General features: G+C 38.8%; 3 protein-coding genes across 9 annotated transcripts in view; 2 read left to right on the forward strand and 1 right to left on the reverse strand.

Moving 5' to 3' along the window:
- Positions 1-2952: 2952 nt before the first annotated feature.
- LOC105382524 lies at positions 2953-14140 on the forward strand. The gene is made up of 11 exons (XM_048622797.1): positions 2953-4539; positions 4880-4977; positions 5862-6098; positions 6801-6915; positions 7199-7259; positions 7836-7962; positions 8785-8917; positions 9129-9278; positions 9480-9634; positions 11235-11614; positions 14023-14140. Exons 1-11 carry the CDS (start codon positions 4507-4509, stop codon positions 14052-14054), a joined length of 1521 nt encoding a protein of 506 aa, XP_048478754.1. The 5' UTR covers positions 2953-4506; the 3' UTR covers positions 14055-14140.
- LOC105382523 lies at positions 13846-20537 on the reverse strand. 2 transcript variants are annotated; one of them, XM_011552418.3, is made up of 10 exons: positions 20337-20537; positions 19714-19854; positions 19521-19628; positions 18858-18982; positions 18190-18312; positions 17499-17629; positions 16993-17209; positions 15561-15952; positions 15169-15373; positions 13846-14628 (listed from the first exon to the last, which is right to left on the reverse strand). In XM_011552418.3, the coding sequence occupies exons 3-9, from the start codon at positions 19568-19570 to the stop codon at positions 15170-15172; spliced, it is 1242 nt and encodes a 413-aa protein (XP_011550720.3). In that variant the 5' UTR covers positions 19571-19628; positions 19714-19854; positions 20337-20537; the 3' UTR covers positions 13846-14628; position 15169. The 2 variants fall into 2 exon arrangements, with proteins under 2 accessions (XP_011550720.3, XP_011550721.3); XM_011552419.3 differs by lacking the exon at positions 19714-19854.
- Positions 20538-25777: 5240 nt separating this feature from the next.
- LOC119692987 overlaps positions 25778-27746 on the forward strand; it is a 29072-nt gene continuing 27103 nt past the window's right edge. For 2 of the 6 annotated variants that reach the window (XM_048622391.1, XM_038114885.2), the window contains exons 1-2: positions 25779-25929; positions 26432-26556. The gene's annotated coding sequence lies outside the window, so the exon portion shown is untranslated. Of the gene's footprint in view, positions 25981-26431; positions 26557-27746 lie in introns of all 6 variants that reach the window. The other 4 variants (XR_007266526.1, XM_048622394.1, XM_048622393.1 and 1 more) reach the window with 4 other exon arrangements.

Consider the following 27746-nt stretch of genomic DNA (forward strand, 5'->3'; position numbering starts at 1 on the left):
CACTTTTCGTCATTGGGTACACCATAGGGACCCTATGGTGTACCTATGATAGGGTACACCGTAACCCGAGTCTGCGTTCTATAATTTTCGTTCGTCCACGTCCCCAACAAAACAATAATATTGTTAGCTCTCACTCAGCAGTCCCAAACGTAGGCTGATAGAAGAAGCTTGCGCCAGGGTCCAGCATGAGTCTCTCGAAGGTGCCGCGCAGGCGCAGGTCTTGCAGGCGCAGGCGGCACGTCAGGCTGTTGAACGAGTAGCTCAGACCCTCCATCTGGAAGTGCGTCTTGTTGCGAAGCTTCATTCGGTGGAAGAATCTGCAAGGTGTAATGGGGAAAAGGTTTTGTGACGAGGTTAGAAACGTACGCTATCCGCATCATGCTTTAGGAAAATTATCGTTAACAAATATCATTTCTACTTTTAATAAATTTTCATAGATTTTCCATTTTGTTTTTATTTCGATTCTGTAATTCAACATTTAACGAATCCTCATCGCACTGGAGGTAACGAAAGTACTTACTTATAATGCATATTTATTTGAATTTTAGTAGTCCCAAAATCGCATAGATACCTACATACTTATAGGTCAAATCCTAATAAAAACAAAAGCTTACATAAGTACTTGAACCGAATGTAACCAGAAGTGTTTGTTTTCGACACTGCTCTTATATTCATGGGCGAACCGTTCCTTTATTTATTCATAATTTTGTGAGTCAGTAGTCACACAGTGTGATAGTTGCTTTCAGAAGTGTTTTTTCAGCCTTCAGTTTCATGTACTACCTTACTTACTAAATATTTATAGTTGGAAAGGTTCGTGAGGTCTGTGGGGGTTCCAGTTCCGATTTCCGTTTTTATATATTGTACCAATGGGTGTGACCTTTTCAATCGGTCGTTTTCGATTAGATTTCATACGTGCTCACCTCTATATACGAGGGTAACAATCAAGAATCGTTAGTTATTTTGGAAAGTTTCGGGCTTGCTGTAACCTTTGTAGTACTATTAAGTAAGTTTCCAAGAGACTATTTAAAGTTAAGTATTGATCTATTTGTTGAAAATAGAGCCATGATGGCGAAAAGCACAAGGTCTTCGAGGGTGATCGTGTGTTCTCTTGCGATATTCCAATAAAGTTATTCCTATTTATTACTAGTACTACCTAAGTAGGTTAGGTTAGTTGGCAGATTTTTTATTATGTTAGTACCTAATTCCAGTAGGTAGAAAATCTATACCATACCTACCATAAGTCGTAAATTGATTTGAAAACAAGCCCTTAGTTTGTTTGATATTCATTCGGAATTCCAATTAATTATCTCAGACAGTCTGTTTTGTCTACAAACCTATGTTGTACTTAACTAATGAAGCCTTTAATTACGAAATTCAGCGGTAAAATAATGTAAGCTCATTCAATGCTACTAATAATAAGGTTGTTATGTACCTACACGTACACGTACAGTTCGACTTAAAAAACAAGAGTTATAATTTGGACCTTGCAGCGTTTGCCGGTGTATGATGTAGCCTATTACGTTGTCATATATTATGAAAGTATCATAATAAGGGGGAGTCACTTAATAGCTGAGATAATGACAGTTCCAGAATTTAGTACGGGCAATAAAGCTTGTAAGTAGGTCAACTTTTAGGTCAAGCTATTTGATATGCCTCGCAGCGCAGGGAGCGCCTAATGTGGCCTAAACGTGAAATATTTGTTCTGGACTTGGGCATACGGCTATTTGTTACGAGAGCAATAATGATAATCATGAGAATAATGGTATTATCAAAAAAGCAGGAGGTCACACTAGCTTACAAGGAACCAATTGTAGGAACGCTGCTTCTTTAACAACTCTAGACTCTGCAGTAACCCGTCACTGAAGGGTTACTCTAACGTTGTCATGCCATCCATAATGTTAGAGTCGTTAAAGAAGCCCCTTCAGTCAATAGGAGAATAGGAGAGTAGCGTTGCACAATGAAGTTGTCCACTTTTCGTTTTATCTTACAATGTAATGACGAGCAGGTAATTGCTATTTGAGAGAAAGCAGTTACTTACTTACCTATTATTTGTAGGAAAAAACCTTAGTCAGCTATTAGATTCAGTCCTAGATAAGTTGATAGTGAACTTAAAGTAAAGTAGTTTTTTAAGAGTATGTGTTTAAGATATACGTTATAGGTACAATCTACATTGGAAAAATACAACTTTTCCTTTAATTAATGTTGCTCTCTTGTATCCAAAACTATTATACTGTATACGCATAAAAAAAAAACTTACAGCACCGAACGGTTGTCGGTCTGCATCCAGCGGTCGCCGCCGAGGTTGAGTCCGGCGGGCACGCTGTCGGGGTCGCCACCGAAACTTGTGGGCGCGCGTTTCGCCACCCCTCGACTCGCCACCAAGGCCTGAGAATACAGGTGGAAGTGGAAGTAACCAATTCATCACAACCCATCACGTCCCCACTGCTGGGGCATGGGTCTCCTTCCAATGGGTGGAGGGTTTTAGGCCCAGTCCACCACACGGGCCCAGTGCGAATTGGTGGACCCAAACAGAGAGCAAGCAAGCAAGCGCAAGCTTGTGCAAAGAGTGGTCGGGTAAGTGGGCAACCCGACTGTCAGAGGTTTTCAAGCTGCCTGAAGGCCTAGGCTTAACGGCTGCTTCCGAAATAGTAATCCAGAAAACAACCAACAACAACAAGTTGAAATCAGTCACCTATCCAATGGCTGACCATGCCACGTGTTGCTTAACTTCAATGATCAGTTACGATCGACTACGGACGCTTCAATCATCATTTCGGAAGAGTTTTTTAGGTTGTCTCAGTGTCGGTAGTCATCCACTGATGAAGTCTTTCAAGCAGCGCCAAAACATTCGGTCCTAGGCCCTCCTCTTCCAACTACTAGTCTACTTCTTTAAGGTTGACGATCCAGCAGGCCAGATGGCAATGACTTCCATAGTACCTACTTACTTCTTGAAATGATGCAATCTCATGTCTTACTGCATTTTCGTAATTATCTTTAATGGCCTTGTTTGCTTCTGAAATAAGAACATGATAGGTAAGTAGAGGTAGGTTGACGAAAAAACTAAATTGTGGATGGCTACTGCACAACACAACCCCAACTCTATCTCGCTAGGTATGTAGGTAGGTACTGATTGCATCACAGCTGCTTTCGCTCGTTTGATTTTTATCAAGCTGTAGGAATCCTCCAGGTAGTGTATATATGCACTTACTATATAGTTTATTCATCTGCGTAAAGAATTCTTTCCCATTGATATTTATGTAACATGTCTTCTCGCATTCATCATCAGCTCCCCCTTTTTGCCCTAGTTGAACTTCCGGCCGGTCGGTTTGTTTCGCAGGACCTTTAAAATTAGTTAAGTACTTATATTTTTTTTCATTGTTTACTGATGTGATAATTTTTATATTTGCATACTGGCAAGAAATTTATCAGATATTGTACGTGAATATATTTAACTACCTTAATATTGTTCCTATATATAACCCTACAATACGTACTTTAGTGCTCTTATTCTAGAATCTACGTATATAAACTTAAGTGAACATAAGGAAATACCTATATGATAATTACAAGATCACATACCGTCAGGTAAGTCGGGTAGTTTATTATCATTGTCTTCCTCATTTTCCTCTAAATGGCATGCGACTTCCATCTTACCTTGTAATTGTAAGAAGTAGAAAATAATAATTATCCATAAAAAGTTACACTCGGAAAGTCTATTGAACATAACTACGAAGTGTACGTATTTGTGTACAAATTTAGCTTTGAGATATTAATCCAAACAAAACCAATGTTTTCTGTAAGTTTTATTTTATTTTATTTATTTAATAACTTAAAACCTATCATTACAGCTTCTCCAATGCGATAGGCAAGCAAATAAGTTAGGTTTATTGCCCAAGTGTAATTAAAATTTTGCTATAAAAATCGTCTGCGGATGTTATCGATCGGTCGTTAAAATCTTAGATGCAGGAATTTCGATTAACCTTAGCTAACATCAAAATATTTAAATACTATCGTATGTTTTTGCTATAGTAAACGTATTTTAATTTATTAAAATAACGATATAACACAGTGCCATGTATATTTGGCTGTGTCTAGCCGCAGCGCTAGTACTAAATAACTGTGTGATGTGTTTCGATGATGTACCAGAAAAATTACATAGATATTTTAAGAGTGGTAAGCAAACATACTTATTACATTATATGTATATACTGCGCTGCAAAAATACATATAAGAAAGCGCGAATCCATAGGAGACATAATACTATTCTGATTTCCCGGTATATCTGAAAACACGGCATATACCTACGCTTATAAGCTGTTAATTTTATTTTATGGTTTTCTGATTTGAAGGGTGGCATGCCATCGGCATCATCAAAGCGTTAAGTCGTGGTTAGCATATCATCAACCTCTACCTGCCTTCGGGTAAATCGCTGATAAATTTCCTAACTGTATTATATAATTTACAGATATTGTCAAGACAATTTCTGCAGATAAAGTCAACGTGCAGATGAGACAGAAGTATGAATCTTTGATACGCGACGTAAGTATACTTACCGCAACCATTTGGTTGCTACACGATTGTTTTCACATCCACAAACCTGTGCCTGCGTTTGTTCTGTAGACCCCCCCCAAACATTGTTTATGGAAAAAAAATCAAATTAGAAAATCGCATATTGGGCACTGCCTCCTGATTAGACTACTGAAATTTAAGTACTGAGCGTGCACGTTCTTTATCAAGAGTTGAAAGTAATCATCATCTCAACCCATCACGTCCCCACAGCTGAGGCACGGGTCTCCTTCCAATAAAGGAAGGGTTTTAGGCCCAGTGCAGGATTGTTGAAGTAATATTTATCTTTAATATGATGTATCCACGTGTGCAGATGCTGGTGACCGGCGTGGACTACCGAATGATCCCTCGGGACGACAACAAGAAGCTCATATCTCGGGGGTTCCTCGTCAACGATGGATCTGTTCATCTGTATGTTTATTATTTACACCTTTCTTAGCGTTGGTGAGAATGAATAGAGCTGGGTTTGGCACTGTGGTGAAAGGATTCAAGTCAGATTAGTTGGTAGCCGCTGACTGCCCATGGTGGATTAGAAGTAAGTTATTGGGGCGTCTTTTCCCGTTTCAATTTAGATGCACAGATTTTAATAATTATCTGTATGTCTGTGAGATATTTGAATTACCTACTTATACATAAGTATCTAAAACTATCAAATGAATTGATTTTAATCATCAATTCTCCAGTTTCTTATTTTGTAATAAATGTGTCTAGAAAGTGTAAAAATACATTTGAAGAAGTTTAATCGTTCAAGGGATATTATCAACACAGTAACTACCTAAAACTGCCCTTTCCACCCTTATTTTAACATAATCTGGGTACCTCTTCGTATATAATAAAATGAGACCTTTATATACCATAAGCTGTTTTTTATGAATCCTAAAGATGCTTTCGTAATCCGTTATTTTCAATATCGGGCGTTTATATTGAAAAACTTATCTAAATAAACTAATATTCCTGTAACTCAACTCATATTAAGATCACAGAACAATCGAATGATGCTGTCCCGTATTGATCCCATAGATATTTTTTACTTATAGTGTAATTTCATTAAGATCTTCTTCAGCTGGTCGGTGAGAAACACTAGAACTGATCGAGGTATAGTCACCGTACTTATATAAGTAGTGGAAGGATTAGGTAGCCAGATAAGTTTTCTGTCGACACGTTATATTAGGTACTTCTTAGGTATACGATTGTTTCGTCACTCCTTTCGTGCAACCTACAAATGTAGGTACTATTTATAGATAACACGTACAAATAAAATACTCACATTATGTGTTTTTTAATTCCGCTCCCAGCCTAATGCACAACATGACTCTTCGCGGCGTCCGCCACTCGTCCTTCCTCAACAACGTGGCGCTGAGCGTGGCCTACAACCACCTGGCGCTGCGCGGCGCCGTGGTGAAGATGTTCCTCGACACCGACTACTTCCTGTTCCGCCCGCAGTCTCAGGTCCAGCTCTGGGCCGGGGAGAAGTCCGCGGATCAGTACTCGCCGTTTAACTTGGACCAGGTGCAGCCGAAAGGGAATTTCACGTAAGTAGCGATAGCAGAATAGCGGTTTTTTTTTGTTTAATACCTTTTTGGCAAAGCGAGTTTTTCCCTTGGGAATTCCGGGATAAAAGGAGCCTATGTGTCAAACGAGGGTTCAGCTCATACCAGCTTGCCGAATTTCATAAAAATGTCCCAGCCGTTTTCCGTATCATATTAGTAGGAAGGATAGGTTTTGCATTTGCAAGTCATGTTTCTTTAACGTATATTTATTAAACCGGTCACAAAAATGGGTGCCTACCAGATTTTATTAATTAAAAGATAACGAGAATGATCGTAACAGTAGGTAGTTGACTGGCTATAATATTTTCTATTCTCAAAATGTTTACTATTCTATACTTAAATAGTTAATATTTAAGTATGGAATAGTCAAAATTTTGTCTTTAAAATGTGTATTCTCATAAAACTCGTGTAGCTACTCGTAAAAGAATATTGAGATATTCAGTATTTTCAAGCATTTTGTTACACACAGCAACACACATCCACGATTAACATAATTATTTACTCGCAAACCTCTGAAAATTGAAAATTTAAATTCGGAAGCCGTTGTCTTTCATTAGCCTTAATAACCTAAATACGTGTTTTCTGTCGACTCAGACGTCTCAAATAAGCCTCGACATGCTGCCCTCAGCAAATGTGGCCGTTTCGCATCTCGTTACAGTAAACGTAAAAATGAATGTGTTTCAGGATTATAGCGCAAAACTGTAAGATTACGGGTAAAGTATTCACGAAGCTCGACGACCCTTCCATAGCGCTCGGGCACAGCGATTTCAGATTGGATGACTGCAAGTTTGATGTTGAGGTAAAAATAACTCTGCTTTAGAGTGCTTTTCCACCGCAGATGTGCTATGCTACGGTGCTATGGATGCGATGATAAGAACCAAAAATATTCGTTGGTCCACATAGCATAGCACTGGTGGGTGCGGATTTCTTTCAGATCATCGTAGCATATAGCTGCATAGCACATCTCTGATGAAAAAGGCACTCACACGTTTTTTTAAACGAAACTTTAGCATACAATAAGTAATCATTGTGAAATTTTGTTGATATATTCTGAAATAAATATATTACTTTGTTTATTATAGGTTTCAACTCCAGGACAAGGGATTGCACCGGTGATGGCACCTTATTTCCACGGAGAAAAAAGTGAGTAAATAATTACCCGTTAATCAGAACCCTGAATTTACTGGAAATTTTTATACAGGGCGTTGCAAAAAGGGTACTAAGCCGAAAGGGGGGTTGATGTTTCCAAAAGTCGTAAAACTACATTTGTGTAAAATGACCCCCACAGTCATCCCCTTTAGAACTTTACTTAGTGAACCACTGCTTGCAACATCAGTTTCGGTACAGATGGCTAAGCCTGATTGCTATTGTTATGTAGCTGTATCATGTGCTTTTATAAACTTGTCGATATGTAATTCGGTAGGCGGTATTACCTATCGATAACAGTCAATATTCTACGTAATACGGCCTCTGTACTGTCCAGCTACCGTAACAAAACCGACATTAGCAGTTAACAATCCATAAGCAGCATCGTTGGCCTGTCAAACATCTGTCGAATCCATACAAGTTCGTCAGATTTGACAAGCGAGCGACGGCGACGCTGCTAGGATTGTTAAATTGCTAATGTGTCGGTGGCGTCGTGATACGGCCACATAACAATAGCAAGCAGTAAGACAGTTTACATTTGGTTGCTAATATCCGGTGGTGGTAACCCCACAGGCGCGGAGCTGGCACGACTCTTCGGCGTGGTCTTCGGGGACATCCTCACGCTGCGCATGCAGCTCATCATCTACTTCTTCGTACTCATCGAAGATATTATAAAGATAGGGGATGTCAAACAGTTTAGGTAAGTAACGTTACATACCTGTATTGTTTATTTATCAGAATACGTGTTTGATAAATTTACTAAGCAGGTTTTACTTATTGTTGATGTCCTTTGGCACCCCAGAGATGCAGAGGGTTTTCACTCATCATTATCATCTCAGCCATAGGATGTCCACTGCTGGTCTTAGGCCTCCCCGCGGTTTTGACTATAGATCATCGCAGTCCATACGACGGCGCCGCCCAACGCTCGCCGCTATTTACTCACTCCAGCTAAATCCAGTGGCTCAGAGATCGTTTTCAAGGCCTCAAATTTGGACAGGGCATCGACGTCAGCGAATTCCATTATGTGGCTGCCAATCAAATGGAATATTCCGCATTCGCATATTGTACCCACTGCCCATGTTATAGTATCATCAGACTACTTATGTTCTAGTCTAGTATCATCGCCTAAAATTAAGCCTACCAATACATAAGTATTTGGTAGCACGGCTAACTGACTGGCATCCGAAGCACAAAGGAGTACTCGAGTGATCGCTATCGCCACGCCCCGCGCCGCGTCAGTCGCCTGTCATCTACACAAAAGCAGATTTACGCAATTTTCCGCAAAACGTTATAGTGAGCTATGAAATTGGTTCAAAAACTCTAAGTTAAAAATATTTGTGGTGAAATCTGGTATAAGTAATACATACATTATGCTCGCGAGTCACCCGTTTTTTGCTGCACATTTGTACTCACCTGGTTGGTCGCCAGCCGTATCACCGTTTTTGAATCAGTGCAATGCACTTAGGGTGCAGTAAGATGCAGCTAGTATAAGTAATATACTAACTTAAATTTTATTTTACAGTTCTGAACAAGAGAGCTTATTGAAGTATAGTGCAGATTTCATGAATGCCGTAGTAAATCAAGCTGATGCCACCATTGCGAATAAAATGAGTACATATGGACTACCGGATTTACATATTTTCGTTAAAGATCAGGTATGGTGTTAAAATGTTAGAAAGATAGAAAGAAATAACAAAAAAATATGTATTTTATCCCACAGGTAGTGATTATCCAGATAAAACTGTTTAAATACGCTACCCGCCTGTTTCTGGTTTTGCAAAACTATTTATTTTGTGCTTTACTTAACACTTTTTTTGTACCTAACGATTATTTTGCTTTGTTAACATATATCCTTTAAAATTTCAGGCTAACGGAAAACCAACAGTATTTGAGGTATCCCTGACGAACATCGTGGTGAACGGCTTAGACTCGATGTACTCCGCCAACTCCGGGGGGCCCCAGCTGTACCTGCAGAATGTGATGATCACTGAAGCCATTATGTTCCACTCTTTGACGGTAGGTTAGGTTAGGTTACACTCTAGCTTACGAAAAACGAGGTTTCGGAAAATTATAGTTATGAAATTCCTCGGAACTAGCAAAAATATGTACTAATGTTTTGAAAGTGTAATCTGGTACGGGAATCAAAAGTAGGTGGTGCTATTTACAAATATAACGTGAATCTAATAAAGTAACATAATAATATATTATGCTTTTTAGGTAAAAGGTCTCATAGAGTTGGAAAAACAAGAAGTAAGGGGTAACTACGAATATTTCGTTGAAATGAAAGACGTCCGGGTGGATGTCTCTATTGATTTTGGTGGCAATCCGAAATCCGCAGTCACTGTAGAAACAGCTCGCTTCGTCGGATGGAAGTGAGTATCAACATTTAAATGTATTACTGTAAACGACAGCGTGCAACGTGGGATGCCCTGCTGCTGCCCGATGGACCGACGACCTTATACGGCTTGCCGGTAGTGGCTGCATGAGGGAGGCCGAGGAACGAGTGTTGTGGCGCACCTTGGTAGAGGCCTATGTCCAGCTTCTTCTTCTTTGGGTACCATCTCCTATCGGAGGTCGGCAATCATCTGGCTTATTCTTTCCTTCGAGACTGCTGCTCGGAACAAGGATGTGGTGTCGGTGTTGTACCAGTCTTTCAGATTTTGGACCCAAGATGTTCTTTTTAGGGTTCCGTAGCCAAAATGGCAAAAACGGAACCCTTATAGTTTCGTCATGTCCGTCTGTCCGTCTGTCCGTCTGTCCGTCTGTCACAGCCGATTTACTCGGAAACTATAAGTACTACAGTGATGAAATTTGATGGGAATATGTGTTGTATGAACCGCTACAAAAATATGACACTAAATAGTAAAAAAAAGAATTGGGGGTGGGGCCCCCCATACATGTAACTGAGGGATGAAATTTTTTTTTTCGATGTACATACCCGTGTGGGGTATCAATGGAAAGGTCTTTTAAAATGATATAAAGTTTTCTAAAAAACATTTTTCTTAAAGTGAACGGTTTTTGAGATATCAGCTCTCAAAGTCGTAAAAAGTATGTCCCCCCCCCTCTATTTTTATAACTACGGGGTATAAAATTCTAAAAAAAATAGAGGTGATGCATGCTAATTAACTCTTTCAACGATTTTTGGTTTGATCAAAGTATCTCTTATAGTTTTTGAGATAGGTTGATTTAACTGTAATTTTGCTGCTACGGAACCCTTTGTGCGCGAGCCCGACTCGCACTTGGCCGGTTTTTTAATAATAAGATAATTATTTTTTACTTTGTTAAATTATTTTTTTTTGTATCACAAACTGTCAAATCTGTAATAGTTAAATTGAACCGGGAGCCCGCGTTACAGGTTTTTCCTAGTGCAGGTCCCACTGTGTATTTTCTTTTGTGAATACTTTTTTGGCTAAATAAAGAATTTATTATTTATTTATTCGACCGGGTCTTCGACGGCCTTGAATTTTCCCTTGTAGGAGAAGTTGCAATAAACCGTATTTACTGTTGCGCATAATATGTCCCAGGTACTGCAACTTTACTATGTCCAGCAGTGGATGATTATTGGCTGATGATGATGATGACTGTAAACGACTCCAAGGTCTTCTCTGTTATTAAAACAATTCAATAGTAAACACAAAGAAGGGTTAAAATTAAGCATTATATGATAAAGCATCTGTAAGAGTCAATTCACACGTACCACAACCACGGACCACGTGGTTACCACATCGCAGCGACAGCGAAAACACAACCACATCGACATTTTGTCGCTGCCACAACGCAACTGCAAAAAGCCGCTGCCACACTATCCACACGTAACCACAGCATGACCACATTATGTCGCTGCGACGTGGTGTGGTTGTGGTAGGTGTGAATTGACGCTTAGGAAGATCCTAGAACGTCATAGTCATAGCCATTGTTTTATTTTGTCTATTAGTCGAGTCGTTCACTTATATTCGCCAATAATGTTTACAGGACACTGGACCATTCAATTTTAATATTAGAACCGGGCAATAAAAGACGTGAAATGTTAAATGCATTGATTATAGCGCATCTATCCCAAGAATTGCCCAACATTTTAGAACATCATGTCAAAAAAACGCTACAAGATTCTATCACGGCTATGTTCAGGAAACAAAAAAGTCCGAAACCAATTAAAACCACAGCTAAAACCCAACCGATGAATACAATGAATACTAAGATACCTACAAAGAAGTATAGATCAGAAATAGTAACTGAATATACGGATTTGAAAACTGACAAATGTGATGAGAAAAATAATGTTGATTTCGTGGATGAGTCTGAAACTGCAGTGGAGCAAGCAGCACCAGTTACGATTGACCAAACAGATGTTGGTAAGCGAATTCATGTTGGCCGATTAAAATAAAACAAATGTGGTTCTAAGGGCGGATTCGGCCAACGTCGAGTAACTATTTACTCACGAGTAAACTACCAGTTACTCGCGAGTAAGCAGATTTTGCATTCTACCAAACCTGAAAACAAGATAACTAGCTTATCCCAAGAATAAAATGTTATACCGCCAAAATTGACCGTGTAACGAGCTTATCCGAGAGTAATTTTGTAATGGCGGCAGCACATCAGCTGATTAGAAAACCGTCATAATGACATATAAACACATCTGTCAAAACATAAACAAAAGTACGTTAAAAGGCAAAGTCTCAGAATAACAACAGCGAATAAAATTTTAAAACATAAACAATTTCATACTTTTATAATCCATTCAAAGTAAGTTGGCATGTCATTTCTATTGCATGCTTTGAAACGCAGCTATTTTTATTTTAGTTGCATTACAGTTTCGTTCCTCGTTCATTCAATTTAATCATGGTATAACTTGGTAGAATGCAAATGTACTTATCCTAGATATTTACTCGCGTATAATTTTAATTCCCCTTTAAACCCTTAGGGTGGATTCGTCCAAACATCACGTTACACGAGAATAACTATACCGGAATTAAAATTATACGCGAGTAAATATCTAGGATAAGTACATTTGCATTCTACCAAATTATACCATGATTAAATTGAATGAACGAGGAACGAAACTGTAATGCAACTAAAATAAAAATAGCTGCGTTTCAAAGCATGCAATAGAAATGACATGCCAACTTAGTTTGAATGGATTATAAAAGTATGAAATTGTTTATGTTTTAATATTTTATTCGCTGTTGTTATTCTGAGACTTTGCCTTTTAACGTACTTTTGTTTATGTTTTGACAGATGTGTTTATATGTCATTATGACAGTTTTCTAATCAGCTGATGTGTCGCCGCCATTACAAAATTACTCTCGGATAAGCTCGTTACACGGTCAATTTTGGCGGTATAACATTTTATTCTTGGGATAAGCTACTTATCTTGGTTTCAGGTTTGGTAGAATGCAAAATCTGCTTATAGTGCCACAATCTTATCTGTTCCGGTGACGGCTTCGCTGTGATCGAATCCAGTGATGCCATCGATTAAATTTTGCCTATTTGTGGTTTAAACGACAATGCATTTCTGCTATTGCCTATTTTATAATTAGGTAGGTAATTTATAAGTATAGATAAATCAAAATATTGGGTCGATAGTAAATGAACGTGGATATTATACAGGGTGTTGCAAAAAGGGTATACTAAGCCGAAACCTACATACATGCAGCATGGTACATCTAAGACCGAAACTGAAATCAGAATTTCAAAATTCATCGGCGGCATACGGCGAACAGAAATAAAATAAGCTCTGATGATATAGGAGATTAAATCTAGATTACAATGGTATAGGTAATATCATCTGTGGGTCGTGGAAATACCGAGATAAGACAAGTCTTAAAAAAATTATTTAGGTATTTATTTATGAACACTTTATTTTAAATTTTCTATAGTAACAAGAAATAAGAGCATAAAATTAAAAGAAATTCAGACAATGTGCAAAGGCTAATTGCCAAAAAACAATTTCTTCCAGCCAACCCTTGATAGATTGGGAGAACATGTCGTTAATCATCATTATTTCGTCTAAAATCGCTGCAGGTGCGCGAAATTCTTCTTGGTATACTGCCTAAGATTTAAAGTGTCATGTCACACCTGTAATCAAAGAAAAATAAAGATTATATACTTTTCATCATGACCCATCCCGTCCCCACTGCTGGGGTACGGGTCTCTCGGGAAAATATTAATAAAATTACATGTGAGTATATGGGTAAAATTATTCGTCATATTTGGCAACACTAACCTGTAGCCGTTGCAACTCGTTCTTCCAATTTTTCCAAACGGAATTAAAGGCGCCTGAATACGTTATTCTTGCTGCATAAAAGCCAATATATCTAGTATTACTTTTCTTGCATCACATTTTAGCGCTTTTGGCATTATTTTCACGCAGAAAATCACAAACAAATTAAATAATGTAGCGTCAGCCTCTTCGCAGAAATTGACAACTCAAATAACGCACAGAGTATGAAATGACGTTTGACAATGACGTCTCGTTAGTTGCACATTTTGACCACCGGAACAGATAAGATTGTGGCACTATACTCGCGAGTAACTGGTACTTTACTCGTGAGTAAACAGTTACTCGACGTTGGCCGAATCCGCCCTTAGTGTTCTAACATTCTATTATTATAAACACTTGTTTCTCTCGAAAGGGACCTTTGTATATGTTCCCAAAGTTTCAACTCCCTTCCTAAGCTTGGACCATTTCCACACTGATCCACTGCGGGTTGGTTCGCAAATCTAGATAATAATATTATTGTAATGGCCTGTTTCGTTTCAGATGAAAATGTTGTAGATGGGTCCACAGAGTGAGAAGAAGACCACAGCAATATTGTGCGCAGACGCAACCCAAAACATACCAATCTTTAATTACTAAGATAAAATGTTGGTTCCCTAAATGTCATGCTTTTATTGCCAGCAAGCTTCGAGCGTATACAATATGATCGAAGCCAGCAAAGGTGAAAAAAATAGGATCTGTCCTTTTGCTTACTATGCCTTTGTTACAGGTAATATGTATTTTTTTTAAATTGAACTGAATTAAGTACTTAATTGAATTAAAGTACCTGTCGACGCAAGTACCGACGTACACATAACAAATTTATATTTATTGTCAATAAACAAATAATATCTGTACCATCTATATAAAACCTAAATAAAGCTAAGTAAAATTAATGTAAATAAAAAGCATAAATTGGCTTATAAGTTATTAAAACGCTTAACAAAGCAGCGTGTAATAAATTTATAAAGGCCCATAAAAAAAATTGTAAAAAAAATATTTATAAAAAAAACTTTTGTAAAACGAAAAACTTATCAAAGTTCTTTAAAAAGATATAGATGCATACAAAATACCGGAAGCAATCATCATTCCAATGCTCTTAGCTAGATCCTGAAAAAGAAGGAATAATGAGGCAAAATGAACCACTGTGCTAGGGGGTCGAGGGTCGAGGGTCGAGGGCGGTAAAAATGCTATCAGGGTGTAATGTGCAGTTTGTGCCAGTGTCCACCATATTATTATTATAAATTCTTTATTGCACATAAAAAAATATTGTACAAAGGCGAACTAGTACTACTATGCTTGTAGCATTCTCTACCAGTTAACCTTTGGTGATGTCGAGAAACTGATAAGATAAAATTAAATATCGTCCTTTAATCTACAGGGTACATTTTCACGTGTTCGTGGTTAAATTTTGTAACACTCTGTTTAGGTAAGTAGCAGCTGGTGGAATGAAAACAAGGCATTATTACGTTAGGTGCAATATAAAAAACACAACACTACAGACACACGTTGACACTACAACAAGTCGCTTGCTGCGTCTTTATACAGTCAGGACTGTTAGCACGGACAGCATACCATACCAAAAATGATATATTGTGGTCATTATTGCTTAACCGGACATAAAGAAAGCTATAAGTAAAAAAACCTTACCTCACTGTGATAGTTTTGGAAGTAACATTGAGTTTCTGATAGTCGTTATCTTTGCCACTCGGTACGTCGATGCCACTTCTAGCCCTCGTGTTCGCTGTAAAGCATTAACTTTCGTCCCGCTAAATATGTCTACTGGTTCAAATTTCTTCATAAGCATAGAGCCCTCAGATGATGAGGAAACTTCAGAGTCTTCTGATTTAGATGGCTGAAAGAAAATTAAAATCAACATTAGCTTCACAAAACAAAATACTAGACCATATTAATATTGTATTATTTAAATAACCTACAAAAAAAAACAAAACGAATACGCTACCACATACATATATACTCTTACACAGACACGTTAAACTAATAGCACCCCTCTTTATCCGTCGGTTTAAAAATATTTTTACCTCGTGCTCCTGCACCTCTTGCGGCTCCCATTGGTCTTCTTCTTGTTCTTGTCCTTCTGCTGGTATGTTGCGTTCCGGATGTGATTCTGACCTTTCCTGGGTCTCAGTCAGTTTTATAGGTTCCACTGCTAGATTATCCAGGCCTGATGACTCTATAGGGACGATTTCAGCGGGCCTGGCCGGTCGATCTAACCCACGGACCCCAAAATCTTCGGGAATTTCTGTATCTGGTGTTACAGGCTTTTGTACCTTTGCAGGCCTAGCTTTTTTCTCCAAAGTCCCATACATGGAAATGTCAGGCTGCTCTTTTGGCCTCACTCTAAGATTTTCGTCGACCAGTGTATCGAATGTTCCCTTCTCTGTCTCCGTCTTGTCTTGGAGTTCATTCGTGTCTGGATTGAAAATAAACTGAATAAGTCTAATGTTACCAGTTATAACAAAAAATATATCGCACCCTCAGGATAATAGGGGCGTAATTCAAAAAACTAAATTGTTGGCAAATCACAAAAAACGATCCGGAAATTTTCATTTTCAACTTTGAGTATTGATTTAACTAATATGGGTGAAAACGGGACTAGGTATATTATATTTTATTCATGAAGCCTGGGATGTCTTTTTTTGTTATATATAATAGACGTAAAGCTCTTGTACTATAAATATTATTTTATGATTTTTTAAAAGAAAACCTAGTATTACTTAAGCCTTTATTGTTCAGAACTCAATACTTTTAAATAGACTATTTAATACTTAGGCCTTTTTAATTCTGAAAAAAATTAAATAATATTGATATAAGTCTCAAAAGGTCTATATAACACTAACATAATTTAATGATTGAAGGATATTTTACGATATGAGCCTATTTTCTTCTAAAGGGTGAATTACAATACAATAGAAATACAGAACTATAGAGGAACAATCGGTTTTAAACCTGTATAAAACTAAGCCTGCGACGACCTGTCCGTATCACCGATGGCACATCTCTGGTTACGTCACTCTTACACGAAGCGGGGGGTGCGGTAGGTCCCCGTATAATAGAGACAGAAGTATCGGATTTCTTATTATATCATATAAATGCCTCTGTTTTCGTGGTCATCGGATAGAGCATACCTTTTTTGGTCTTTCTATGATTGTAACTCAGTATCGTGAAATTTTGAGTTAAGCCCCTTTTATACTGAGGGTGCGATATGTCTAGGTAAGTATCTTGTTTGGTAGGTACCTAAGTAACATCTAGAAAGTAGCCTACGTCAATTGCATTTAGTACTCGCTATACAACGTATATAGGTACCGATCCTATAGCTAATATGGGGAGTGATTAGACAAAAGAGATACAGCAGTAAAGCCTGCGTACTTGGTGCCTCGCATTATAAACGTAGATGGTTCTTGGATGCAGATCGGATCCATCCAAGGTTGGAAAATGTAAAAGTTTACTCACCAATTTTGTTATCAGACCAGCTCAGAGTCTTGAATTTTCTCAACATTAAAGGGTTGATCAGTGTAGCTGGAGCTTGAACCTCCGTAGTCCGTGAAGCTTCATTATTTGGTTTAAAAGCAGGTGGAGACGTCGGAGTCGGCATCAGCGTTTCTTTGTTATCCTTATTATCATCTCCAAACTTCGGAAATGGTGGTCCTTCATTGTCACTCATCAAATCCTTTTGAGTAACATATTTATTATCAGGTATGTTAGAGAGATCCAAAAAAATCAACAACTATGGCATATAAAATAGGGTCTCGGTCGGTGATAGAGCAGTCAATAAATAGGCAATACCTTTTTGTATACAAATATGACAAGAGATGGTTAAACGAGCGACTAACCGACCCGAATTGGTGATAGTACTGGGAGCCCTAAGTGTATCTCTGATTAGGGATAAAAGGATTGACAATGATGGTGATGCTGACTATGATAAAAGTATGTAGTTGCTTGGTGATAAAACTATAAACCTCTTTGTTGGTGGTGGTGAGCATCTGCAGCATCTTGAGTTTCTTGAAGGGGTCTTCGGTGGACACGTCATCAGCGAGCGGCGCGACGCCGCCGGCGGGTGGGGGGGCGCCTCCTGGCTGGCCCTCGGGATCTAAGGGGGGGAGTCATGAGCGAAGCTTGTGCGTGAGATCATGATCGATAGGTGCCTGTTCCGCCGCTGATAGATGTGGCCAAACGATAAATTCGCTATAATTGTAAGTATAATAAATACAACATTAAATTTGATAAGCTAAATCATAAAACTTCGGTCAACCGAAGACTACAGCGCGTAGGTATATATTTTCGTTCGAGGGTTGCAATTGCAAGCACGACCAACCATACTCCTATGACTCAAGTTCGGTACTTAGGTATGTAGGACACGCATACTTGCGTACGTGCGTGTGTTGACGACCGAATGGCGTAGTGGTTAGTGACCCTGACTACTGAGCCGAAGATCCCGGGTTCGATTCCCGGCTGAGGCAGATATTTGTTTAAACACAGATATTTGTTCTCGGGTCTTGGATGTGCCCGTAAAATGGCAATAGGCCCGCCCCCTATTACATTGGGACTAACATTACACTCTGGCGAAAAGTGGGTGCAGCAACCAGCAATGCACCTCTGCCTACCCCGCAAGGGAGTACATTAGTACAAGGCGTGTGTGTGTGTGCTTACTCGCGTTCTTCTCGGAGAAGCGGTCGACGCGCGGGTCGTAGCCCAGGTTGGGGTACGCGATGCCGGGCACCTTGCGCTCGTTCACCAGCCTCCCCCGCCGCATGTAGAACGCTTGCCCTTCCGCTGCGAATTAAACAAATGTATGATGAAATATGAATGAAACTGACGTGATAGCGAAGAGGCTTATACCCAGCAGTGGGCAGATACGGGCTGATAATGATGAATAATGATGGATGAAACTAAATGAAAGATGTCTTTATTTGTACCAAATTACTATGAAGAATGAAGTACCTACTATCGGGATGGGGAGTCTATCTTAAAGTTAAAGCCTGCCCGGGGATCATTATAAATAAACAAACGTTGACTTGCGCGATGATAATTATTGTAAATTTATTTAAACGGAAGTAATTAATTATGTACAATTAGATGTTAAAATCAGGTTAGCATTGTAGAGCAGAACATATAGTTTGAAAAAGTTGACTAGTATATTATTACGACTACAGTGAACTGTTAAATTACTTGAATTGAACCCTAGGCTACGAAAATGTACAAGTAGTTACACAACAAATAAAAATAAAAAACTTGCGCGCATTGGTGTTATTTTTGTCATCGTTGTGAAAGCAGTCGTCAGTTAATGGCTACCCGAGAATGTTGATAGTTGCACTCACGCTTCAAATAGATGTACTCGGCCAACGAGTAGTTGTACCCGTAGGCCACGCCGAGCCCCGAGGCCACGAGCAGCGCCAGACACACCACCAGGCACAGCCACATCGCCATCGCGAACTGAGCACATCTGGAAGAAGGTAAAATAGTGGAATTTCATATTAAGCCCCCGTTTCCATACGTCCATTTACATCGTAACGAAATCCTCGTAAGGAAATTCAGGGTTTCAGCTTACTACATACATACATATGCTCACGACTGTAATCCCCGAAGGGGTAGTCAGAGGTGACTCGTTTCGCTGTACATTTGTACTCACGTGATAGGTCGCGAACCGTATCGCCGTTTTTGAATGAGTACAATGTACATGGCAAATTTTGGTTTACTTAGCCGTTTTCCCGTAGGAGAATATACCATCGCTAACCATAATTTAAAACTTTGACGTTTGAAATATTACTGAGGTAGGTAGTTGGTACATATCCTAACTAATATTATAAATGCGAAAGTAACTGTGTATGTCTGTCTGTCACGCCAAAACTACTGAACGGATTTGAATGAAATCTGGCTGAGAAAGAACATAGGCTACTTTTTATCCCGGAATTCCCACGGGAAAACTTTTTAAGGCGAAGCGAAGCTCGCGGGAGCACCTATTATATAATAATTTACGATACCTTTGTAAAACCTCTACAAGGCCCGTGATACAAGTAAACACATAACACATGTTTATGTTGGCTCAATCACCGGACTTCAGACTGCACTATCGATGTACAAATTCACGTCTGAAAAAATAGGTTTCACAGTTTCACTACTACCAAAGTGGCATACCTTTCTTGCAATAAAGTAATTTACTTAAATAGTGCTTACATTCATCACATCTACAGGGGTGCACGAAACATTCCTCCCCGAGTGACGTATCAACTGTTCCTTATAACAGGCCGGCGCACCCTGGGTAGTTAGCGACTGACGCTATTGGCTAGTTCTTCCATCCCTCCACGGTCACAAACCCTAGACACACAAGACCAGGGGGTCACTCTGACGAAAAACTATTTTTCCGAGCGCTAATGCGCGAGCCACGTGCCAATCTATCTCTTGGTATTAACCGTGCCGATTGCACGACAGCTCCCGTTCATTAGTTTTTCATCGGTGTAGAGAAACCCTCCAGCTCTAGTGGTCACCAACACGCTAAGAAGAAGAAGAAGCTCTACAGGTGGTAGCGGTGGAAGTACTTCAGTCGGGTGACGGGCGCTATTCATACGGCAGAGTTTAATTCCTGCCCGTGACATAATAATATAAGTAATAATAATGTACCGTATTCTTGTATTATAAATGTTCTGTAGGTATACCCACACTCTCATGGCGGAGGAGAACCGTGGACTACTACATTTATGAAATGACCGTATAGTAAGGCAGTTTATACCTAAAGGTTCCATTCGAGTGAGTAAGTAATTAGACACATTCTAGATATTACAATATACTAAAATTGTTACCCATAAATTCCGATTGAGGTTATAACTTTTTATAAAAGTTATAAGAATTCAAAATAATGAATGAATATTATTATCTCTGTACGGTTGGTCATAATTGGTTTTTCATAAACATTGAATTTAGATTAAATTTATTAAAATCTCTCCATTTAGCGTTTTATCACTTGTTGTAAATGTGAAAATGTCAAAATTGAGTTTAGTGCAAGGACTTTGGGTGAATCTATAATCTGCAGCAACTTGTCAAGAAATCTAGAAACATACAGTGAAACTATAAAGTCCTGAAATTAATGTTTGAGGAACTAAAATTTTCAGGAGCCTGGCACCATTAGAAAAGAAACATAAAAGTCATAACAATTGTTTATGGCAGTTGGCGGTTGGCTGTTTTTTCAATTTTCTTATTAATTATTAGGATAATCTAGAAAAAAACAACTATTTACGCTTGTTTGCAATTAGGAAGAAGAAGAAAAATATTCGTAGTCAAGCTAGGGAAGTTATGTATCGAGTTTATATACAATGTTTAGCGGAACATGAAGCTGGACACATTTTGTCGAATTTGGAGGATGTTTACGCTCGTACAGCCTCTATGACGGGTATGTAACATTGTACAAATTGTGATAATTCATTTTTTATCAGTACCAACGCTTCATTTATCGATAAATCTAGGTTTAGAGCCCAAGTCGAACATTGTTTACATACCGCTGGTTGTAGGTTTGAGCTGGTTTAAGTTGAGTCAAACCATAACATTTTGATACCTGAAATTATATTTTTTGTTTACTTACTAAGGGCGTCTTGCACAACAAAGTTAAATAAAATTAAATCTATGACCTCTTGCTCTGACATTATACTGTCAGAGCAAGAGACAAACTATTTAATTTTATTTAACTTTGTTGTGCAAGACGCCCTAAATTCTCATTCTGTAACTCTGTTTTTCTTAACTTAGGGTAGTTTCAAATAAGCATTTTTTATTTTATTTTATAGGAGTATTGGACAGTACCGTCTGGCATATTGCAAAAGAGGGCTCTATAATGGAATATTTCTAACTCCTGGAAGAAACAGAACAGGCCGTCTAAAAAGAGAAATTGATGATTTTACTATGTGTGCCCTTCGTCAACAAATCCGGATATTTTATACAGTTGTTGTAATTGTATAAGTTTTGAGTTTCTAATTTATTCCCGAGATGGCGCTGTCTAACCAATTCTACATCTCGGTATGGTTTGGTTTTGGATATATCATAAAAGAGTTGAATGTATTTTAATTGTTACCTACTGCAAAAGTGAAAATAAACGTGTCATACAAATTAAAGTGAAGTTATCAATTACCTAACCCGTAAGAAATTAAACAGTTGTAATAACGTTATCTAAATAAATATTTATTGGTTTCACTATAAGCCTTCATATTAACACCTTCTAGCTTGAATAATGAGTTTTTTTGTGGATGGTAAGTTGTTTTTAAATACTGAAATAGGGTAGGTAGTCACAGGCAAAATTTCAAGTATCAAAGTCACTTTTGTTTCGCTATATAAGGTTGCTACATGAAAGATAGCTGCGCCCAGGGGCGTATTTAAAGATTGCGCGCCCTGGGCTCCTGTAGTTTTCCGCCCCATGAAGGAATGAACGAAAACAATAATAATTAAAAAAATTAAAAAACCGACTTCAAAAAACCACTAAAATGTAAGAAATAATTTAAGGTTTACACAAATTCTACTCGTATGAGACAGTACAAATATACCTAAGCAGGAACTGTTCTTTTTTGATGTTGGTGCGGTGACAAAGTAATCTGAAGAAATATGGCCATCCATCATCAGATCAGCTCAAGGTCACCATCATATTTTTTTGTTATAAGAACTATATTTACGTTCTTAATTTCATTAGAATCGGTTAATATGTGCCCAAAATGGAAATTCATACCCTGTTTTTACCCCTTTACCCACCCTTGGGGGTGAGATAAAATTCTGAAAAAAAAATGGGACCACCTGGGAGCTCAACCCAATACAACAAAAAAAGAATTTTCAAAATCGGTTCATAAACGGCGGAGTAATCGGTGAACATACATAAAAAAAAATATAAAAAAAATAAAAAACCGGCCAAGTGCGAGTCGGGCTCGCGCACAAAGGGTTCCGTAGCAGCAAAATTACAGTTAAATCAACCTATCTCAAAAACTATAAGAGATACTTTGATCAAACCAAAAATCGTTGAAAGAGTTAATTAGCATGCATCACCTCTATTTTTTTTAGAATTTTATACCCCGTAGTTATAAAAATAGAGGGGGGGGGGACATACTTTTTACGACTTTGAGAGCTGATATCTCAAAAACCGTTCACTTTAAGAAAAATGTTTTTTAGAAAACTTTATATCATTTTAAAAGACCTTTCCATTGATACCCCACACGGGTATGTACATCGAAAAAAAAAATTTCATCCCTCAGTTACATGTATGGGGGGCCCCACCCCAATTCTTTTTTTTACTATTTAGTGTCATATTTTTGTAGCGGTTCATACAACACATATTCCCATCAAATTTCATCACTGTAGTACTTATAGTTTCCGAGTAAATCGGCTGTGACAGACGGACAGACGGACAGACGGACAGACGGACATGACGAAACTATAAGGGTTCCGTTTTTGCCATTTTGGCTACGGAACCCTAAAAAAAAAGATTCCGACGAATTGAGAACCTCCTCCTTTTTTTGAAGTCGGTTAAAAAGAACAGTCAGTGTATAGGACCCTCGACCTACATATGTATAAGAACATTGTGGTAATAGATTTGCATAGATAATGATATCTTCCATAAAAAAGATTTTTCTGGATAGACGAGTACATTTTAGAACGTTTAGAAATACTAATCTTTGGCGACTGAGTGACGCATTTTTTTTCTTTAGATTTCCTAAAAAAATACAGAGGCGAAAAAAAATAGATTATTCCACCAGCAGGGCGATCACGAAAAATATAGAATCGAATGCGAGTGCGACTAGTGTCAACTTGACAGCACTTTCGAACACTTTTTACCTATCGAATTGACAGTTGTCGCACTCGCATTCTATACGTTAGCTCTATTTTTCGTGATCGCCCTGCTGTTCAAAAAATAACAAAGGCCGGCTTTCATACTTAAAAAAATCCAGCACTGCTCGTCACCAAAATACCTCGGAGTGACCCTGGATATATCACGTACAAAACCCACTGCCAAAACACCAAGAAGGAATTAGTCAGCTCCCGAAACAACCTTCTGCGACGGCTTTCTTCTACCAGCTGGGGCGCCTCTCCGCAAGTTCTACGAACAAGTAGCTTAGCACTCTGCTTCTCAGCCGAATTTGCCTGCCCCATATGGGCAAGATTCCCATTCCTCAGAGCCAGAAGACAAAATCTTCAACCAGTGCGTCCTGCCAGTGATGACGTATGGTGCAGAGACGTGGACACTGACGGTAGGACTGGTCCACCGATTTAAAGTCGCTCAGCGTGATAAGGAGAGAGCTATGCTTGGGGTTTCTCTGATGGATCGTATCAGAAATGAGGTTATCCGTCAGAGGACTAAGGTTACCGACATAGCTGTTAAAATATGCAAGCTGAAGTGGTTAGTGGGCTGGTCATATCTGCAGAAGAACCAATAACCGTTGGAGCCGGTAGTGAATGGATGAGGAAGGCCGAGGACCGAGTGTTGTGGCGCTCCTTGGGAGAGGCCTATGTCCAACAGTGGATGATTATTGGCTGATGATGATATGGGCAAGGTCCGCGCATGCTAGAGCAGTAGATTTTGCTCTTAATGACACAGTTCGTATAGTAACGGGATGCCTCAAACCGACAACGCTCTACATCTCTACAAGATCTGCTCTCTGGCTGGGATAGCATCCCCTAGCATACGGCGAAAAGTGGCATGTTCTGTTGAGAAAGGCAAACAAGAATGCGACTCAAGACATACACTTTACTCACATACTGCCGCACCGTCCCGCCTTAAGAGCCGCAAAGCGTTTCTAAATAGTGAGGTGTCCTTAACGCATGAAAACCCACAAAACGCAAGGCTAAGGCTCTGGTAGGAAAAGCAGCCAGGATCCTTTCCTACCTCTTGGGGAAAAATTGCTCCCGGTATCAGTCTCCCCTGGCGCATCTGGAAGACTCTAAGGCCCAGATAAATAGTGGTTGCTTAGCACTTGCTCAAACTAATGCTTAGCCAAGTACGACTTCACCTGAACTAAGTCGAGTTGCAATGAGTCTCTAAAATAGACACTACTTAGCGTTTGCACGGCTAAGTCACTGTCTTAGAACCTGTTATGTCAAATCTGCGTAAAATATATATTTATTTATCTGTGGTCATAGTTTCATTCCGTAGTTTTTTAGCAAATTTGGTATAAATGTGGTCTGTGGATAGCCTGAGAGCTTAGAATAATAATTTCCTGAGAGTGTGGGAGATGTGACAATAAACAAAATTGTATGTATGCTAAGCAAGGGCCAAGTCTTGACAAATGTGAACTCGAACTCGGCTAAGTCAGAGTGCGAACTTACTGGCATAGTCTGTGCTCAAGTAGTGTCTATTTTAGTGAATTCGTGTTCTTAGCATGTGCTCCGTCTTAGTTTCGTCTATTTATCTTGGCCTAAATCGGTTGCGAGCAGAGGTAGGCTGCTGCAAGGACAATCTTTGCAAGTGGGGCTATACCGTTGGTACCAACCTACCTATGCGACTGTGGTACCGCCCCCCTGAGTATGGAGCATTTACTCTCCTGCCCCCTGTGACCTGCACTCGGGAAGACTTACTCTAGGCCAACCAGAATGCTATCAAAGTTGCTTCGTTTTGGTCTGGACAAATTTAAAAATTCGCATGTTCACTGACACGAAAGAAGAAGAAGTGTAGAGTACCTACCGACCTACATATGTATAGGAACATTGTGGTGATAGATTTGCATACATAATTATATCTTCCGAAGAAAAAAAAAAGATTTTTCTGGATAGACGAGTACATTTTAGAACGTTTAGAAATAAACATGTGCAGGGCGGGCGACTGAGTTAGGCAAAAAAAAACTTTAGATATCCCTCAAGAAAATACCTACCAAGGCGGAAAAAAAATAGACTATTCCACCGGTTCAGAAAAGAACGAAGGCGGCTTTTATACTTTAAATCATATTTCTTAAGACATGAAATCAACATTTGGAAAGATGGCTCAGGGCCGTTCTAGGCTTACGTCCTAAAATATTGTTCTGTACTTTTTTAATCCTCCAACCTAAAGTCCAAGGGCGGCCTGCCGGCCGCCCCTGGGCCGCCCTTCGCCGCCTGCCGCCCCGGGCTGTAGCCCTTTTAGCCCTAGGGTAAATACGCCCCTGGCTGCGCCCTCATTTAATTTCAGGACTTTATAGTTTCACTGTATTTTGTGTGGTAGATTGTGGCACATAAGTTGAACAGTGGTTCCACAGAGTACATTATATTATTCATTATTCTGGATGGTTTATTTTCTCTGCGAGATGGATATCACAGATCTTAGAGTAAAATTCACAGATGGAGATGGTCAGAAATGGTTATCACATGGTTAACAGTTGGTTAATTTTTATTTATATACTCGAACAGGATGTGTTATATTTTCAACTGTTGTAATTGCCTAACTTCCATTTTACAAAGGTAAATCAATACGAGGTTAGGTATGTAAGTACATACTTACATAATATATAGGTAATAGTTCAATAATATATAGTTAAACCATTGACTTATATATCTATATTACTAGCGTAAGGACAGGCCCAACCGCTCTAGAAAATGACACCCTCGCGTTGGCCCTAAAACCTCATAAATCTGTCATAATTTGTATGAATTTAGGGCCAGCGCGCGGGTGCCATTTTCTTTTGACAAAATGTTCCGACGGGCGTATCCTTCCTTTTGAAATCATTGAGTTAAACGTACACTTTTCTACTTTGCTTCCACCAAAGTACCTTAGACATAGGTCTCTCTTTATTTTGTATCTTTTAATTTTAATTTTATTAATGTAATTAGGATATGATATGGGCTTTTTACACCCGAAATAAAGATATTATTATTTAGTCTCACTCACTAAGGAGCGCCACAGTAAAGACGATAAATGCAATTATTGTTTAAGTTACAGATCAAAAACAGTTATTTCTTACAGATGTGCCAAATACTTGATGGTAGTCTGGGTGATTCTAATGGTGGCTCTGATGGTAGCCGTAACTTTGGGAGTCGGAGTCAGTTATGGATATAATCTGTACATTTCAGAAAGCATTTCTAAGGGACGTGAGTACTTTTGTATCTACTTACTAAAGATAGAAGGCGTAGTAACTCTGTGATCGAGTCATTCGTCAAGTCGCGCGCCTTAGACTCGCGCGGCACGCGCGAGTTGCCCCTCCCGTATTTACCTACTTTTTTTGTCGTCAACTCGCTCGACTGTGAAAATATGTACAGTCAGCCACAAAAGTTATAATTTATTATGCTTAAGGCTTTGATTATATACAACCCTAGATTCCCCTTAGAAGTAGCAATTGCTGCCATACATAAACTGGGGCAATACTGCCCCGGTACAATTTTCGCTCTAGCAGTGTCTATTATGCCATAGCCGGTGCTACACATATTTGACAGTTGGCATTAATTTTGATTTTGTCCTTTTAAAATGCGTGTATGTGCTTTAAACGTGTGCAGAAATTACAAAGGTCGACTAAAAACGACACACAAGGTCACCTACCATCTGTAAGTAATGTATTAATATAAATAATTTAATAAAGTAAATATTGATATAATTTTCTTCGGTGTTGCCAGTTTTTTCTTGAAAATAAATATACCAAAAAGTGAGTGTAATTTATATTAACAGCTTGAATGTCCTATCGACACCCGGTCGACATGACAAGTGTACCATAAATTGTTTCGTGATTGGATTCTCAAAATTGAAATTAGGCACATACCTAGAATACCTACCTTGAATTCATTAATAATGGATGGAATTTGCAAATCCTACGCATTTATTAAAATCATTTTTTTTCTGCGTTTCTATGGTTGTTGGTTTTGCGATTTACGAAAACGAAAAAGTTTCGGTATTCTTTTGTCAACTGTATACCTAGATCATAATGTCTAAATATTCGTGATAGTTTCCGTTGAGGCGAAATTGTATTCGACAAAACGTAAACTTTTACACAACTAAAGCTATCATAATTTTTATTATAGGTACGAAAGGTAATTTTATCACTTACAGCTTAAATTCTAATATACATGTATTATCAGGATACCGAATGATCCCATTATACGAAAAAATGGATAGAAATAATTAGAAAAAGCCGTGGAGAGGACTACTGGAAATCAGCAAAATCCACAGTGATCTGCTCTGATCATTTCCATCACAAAGATCTATATTACACAAAAAAACAGACAGGACTCCGAAGACTGAAAAAGGGAGTGCTACCGAGCAAAGTAAGATTCCCAGGCATTATTCTTAT

Source organism: Plutella xylostella, chromosome 8 (genome assembly GCF_932276165.1).
Source record: "Plutella xylostella chromosome 8, ilPluXylo3.1, whole genome shotgun sequence".
NCBI classification, from domain to species: domain Eukaryota; kingdom Metazoa; phylum Arthropoda; class Insecta; order Lepidoptera; family Plutellidae; genus Plutella; species Plutella xylostella.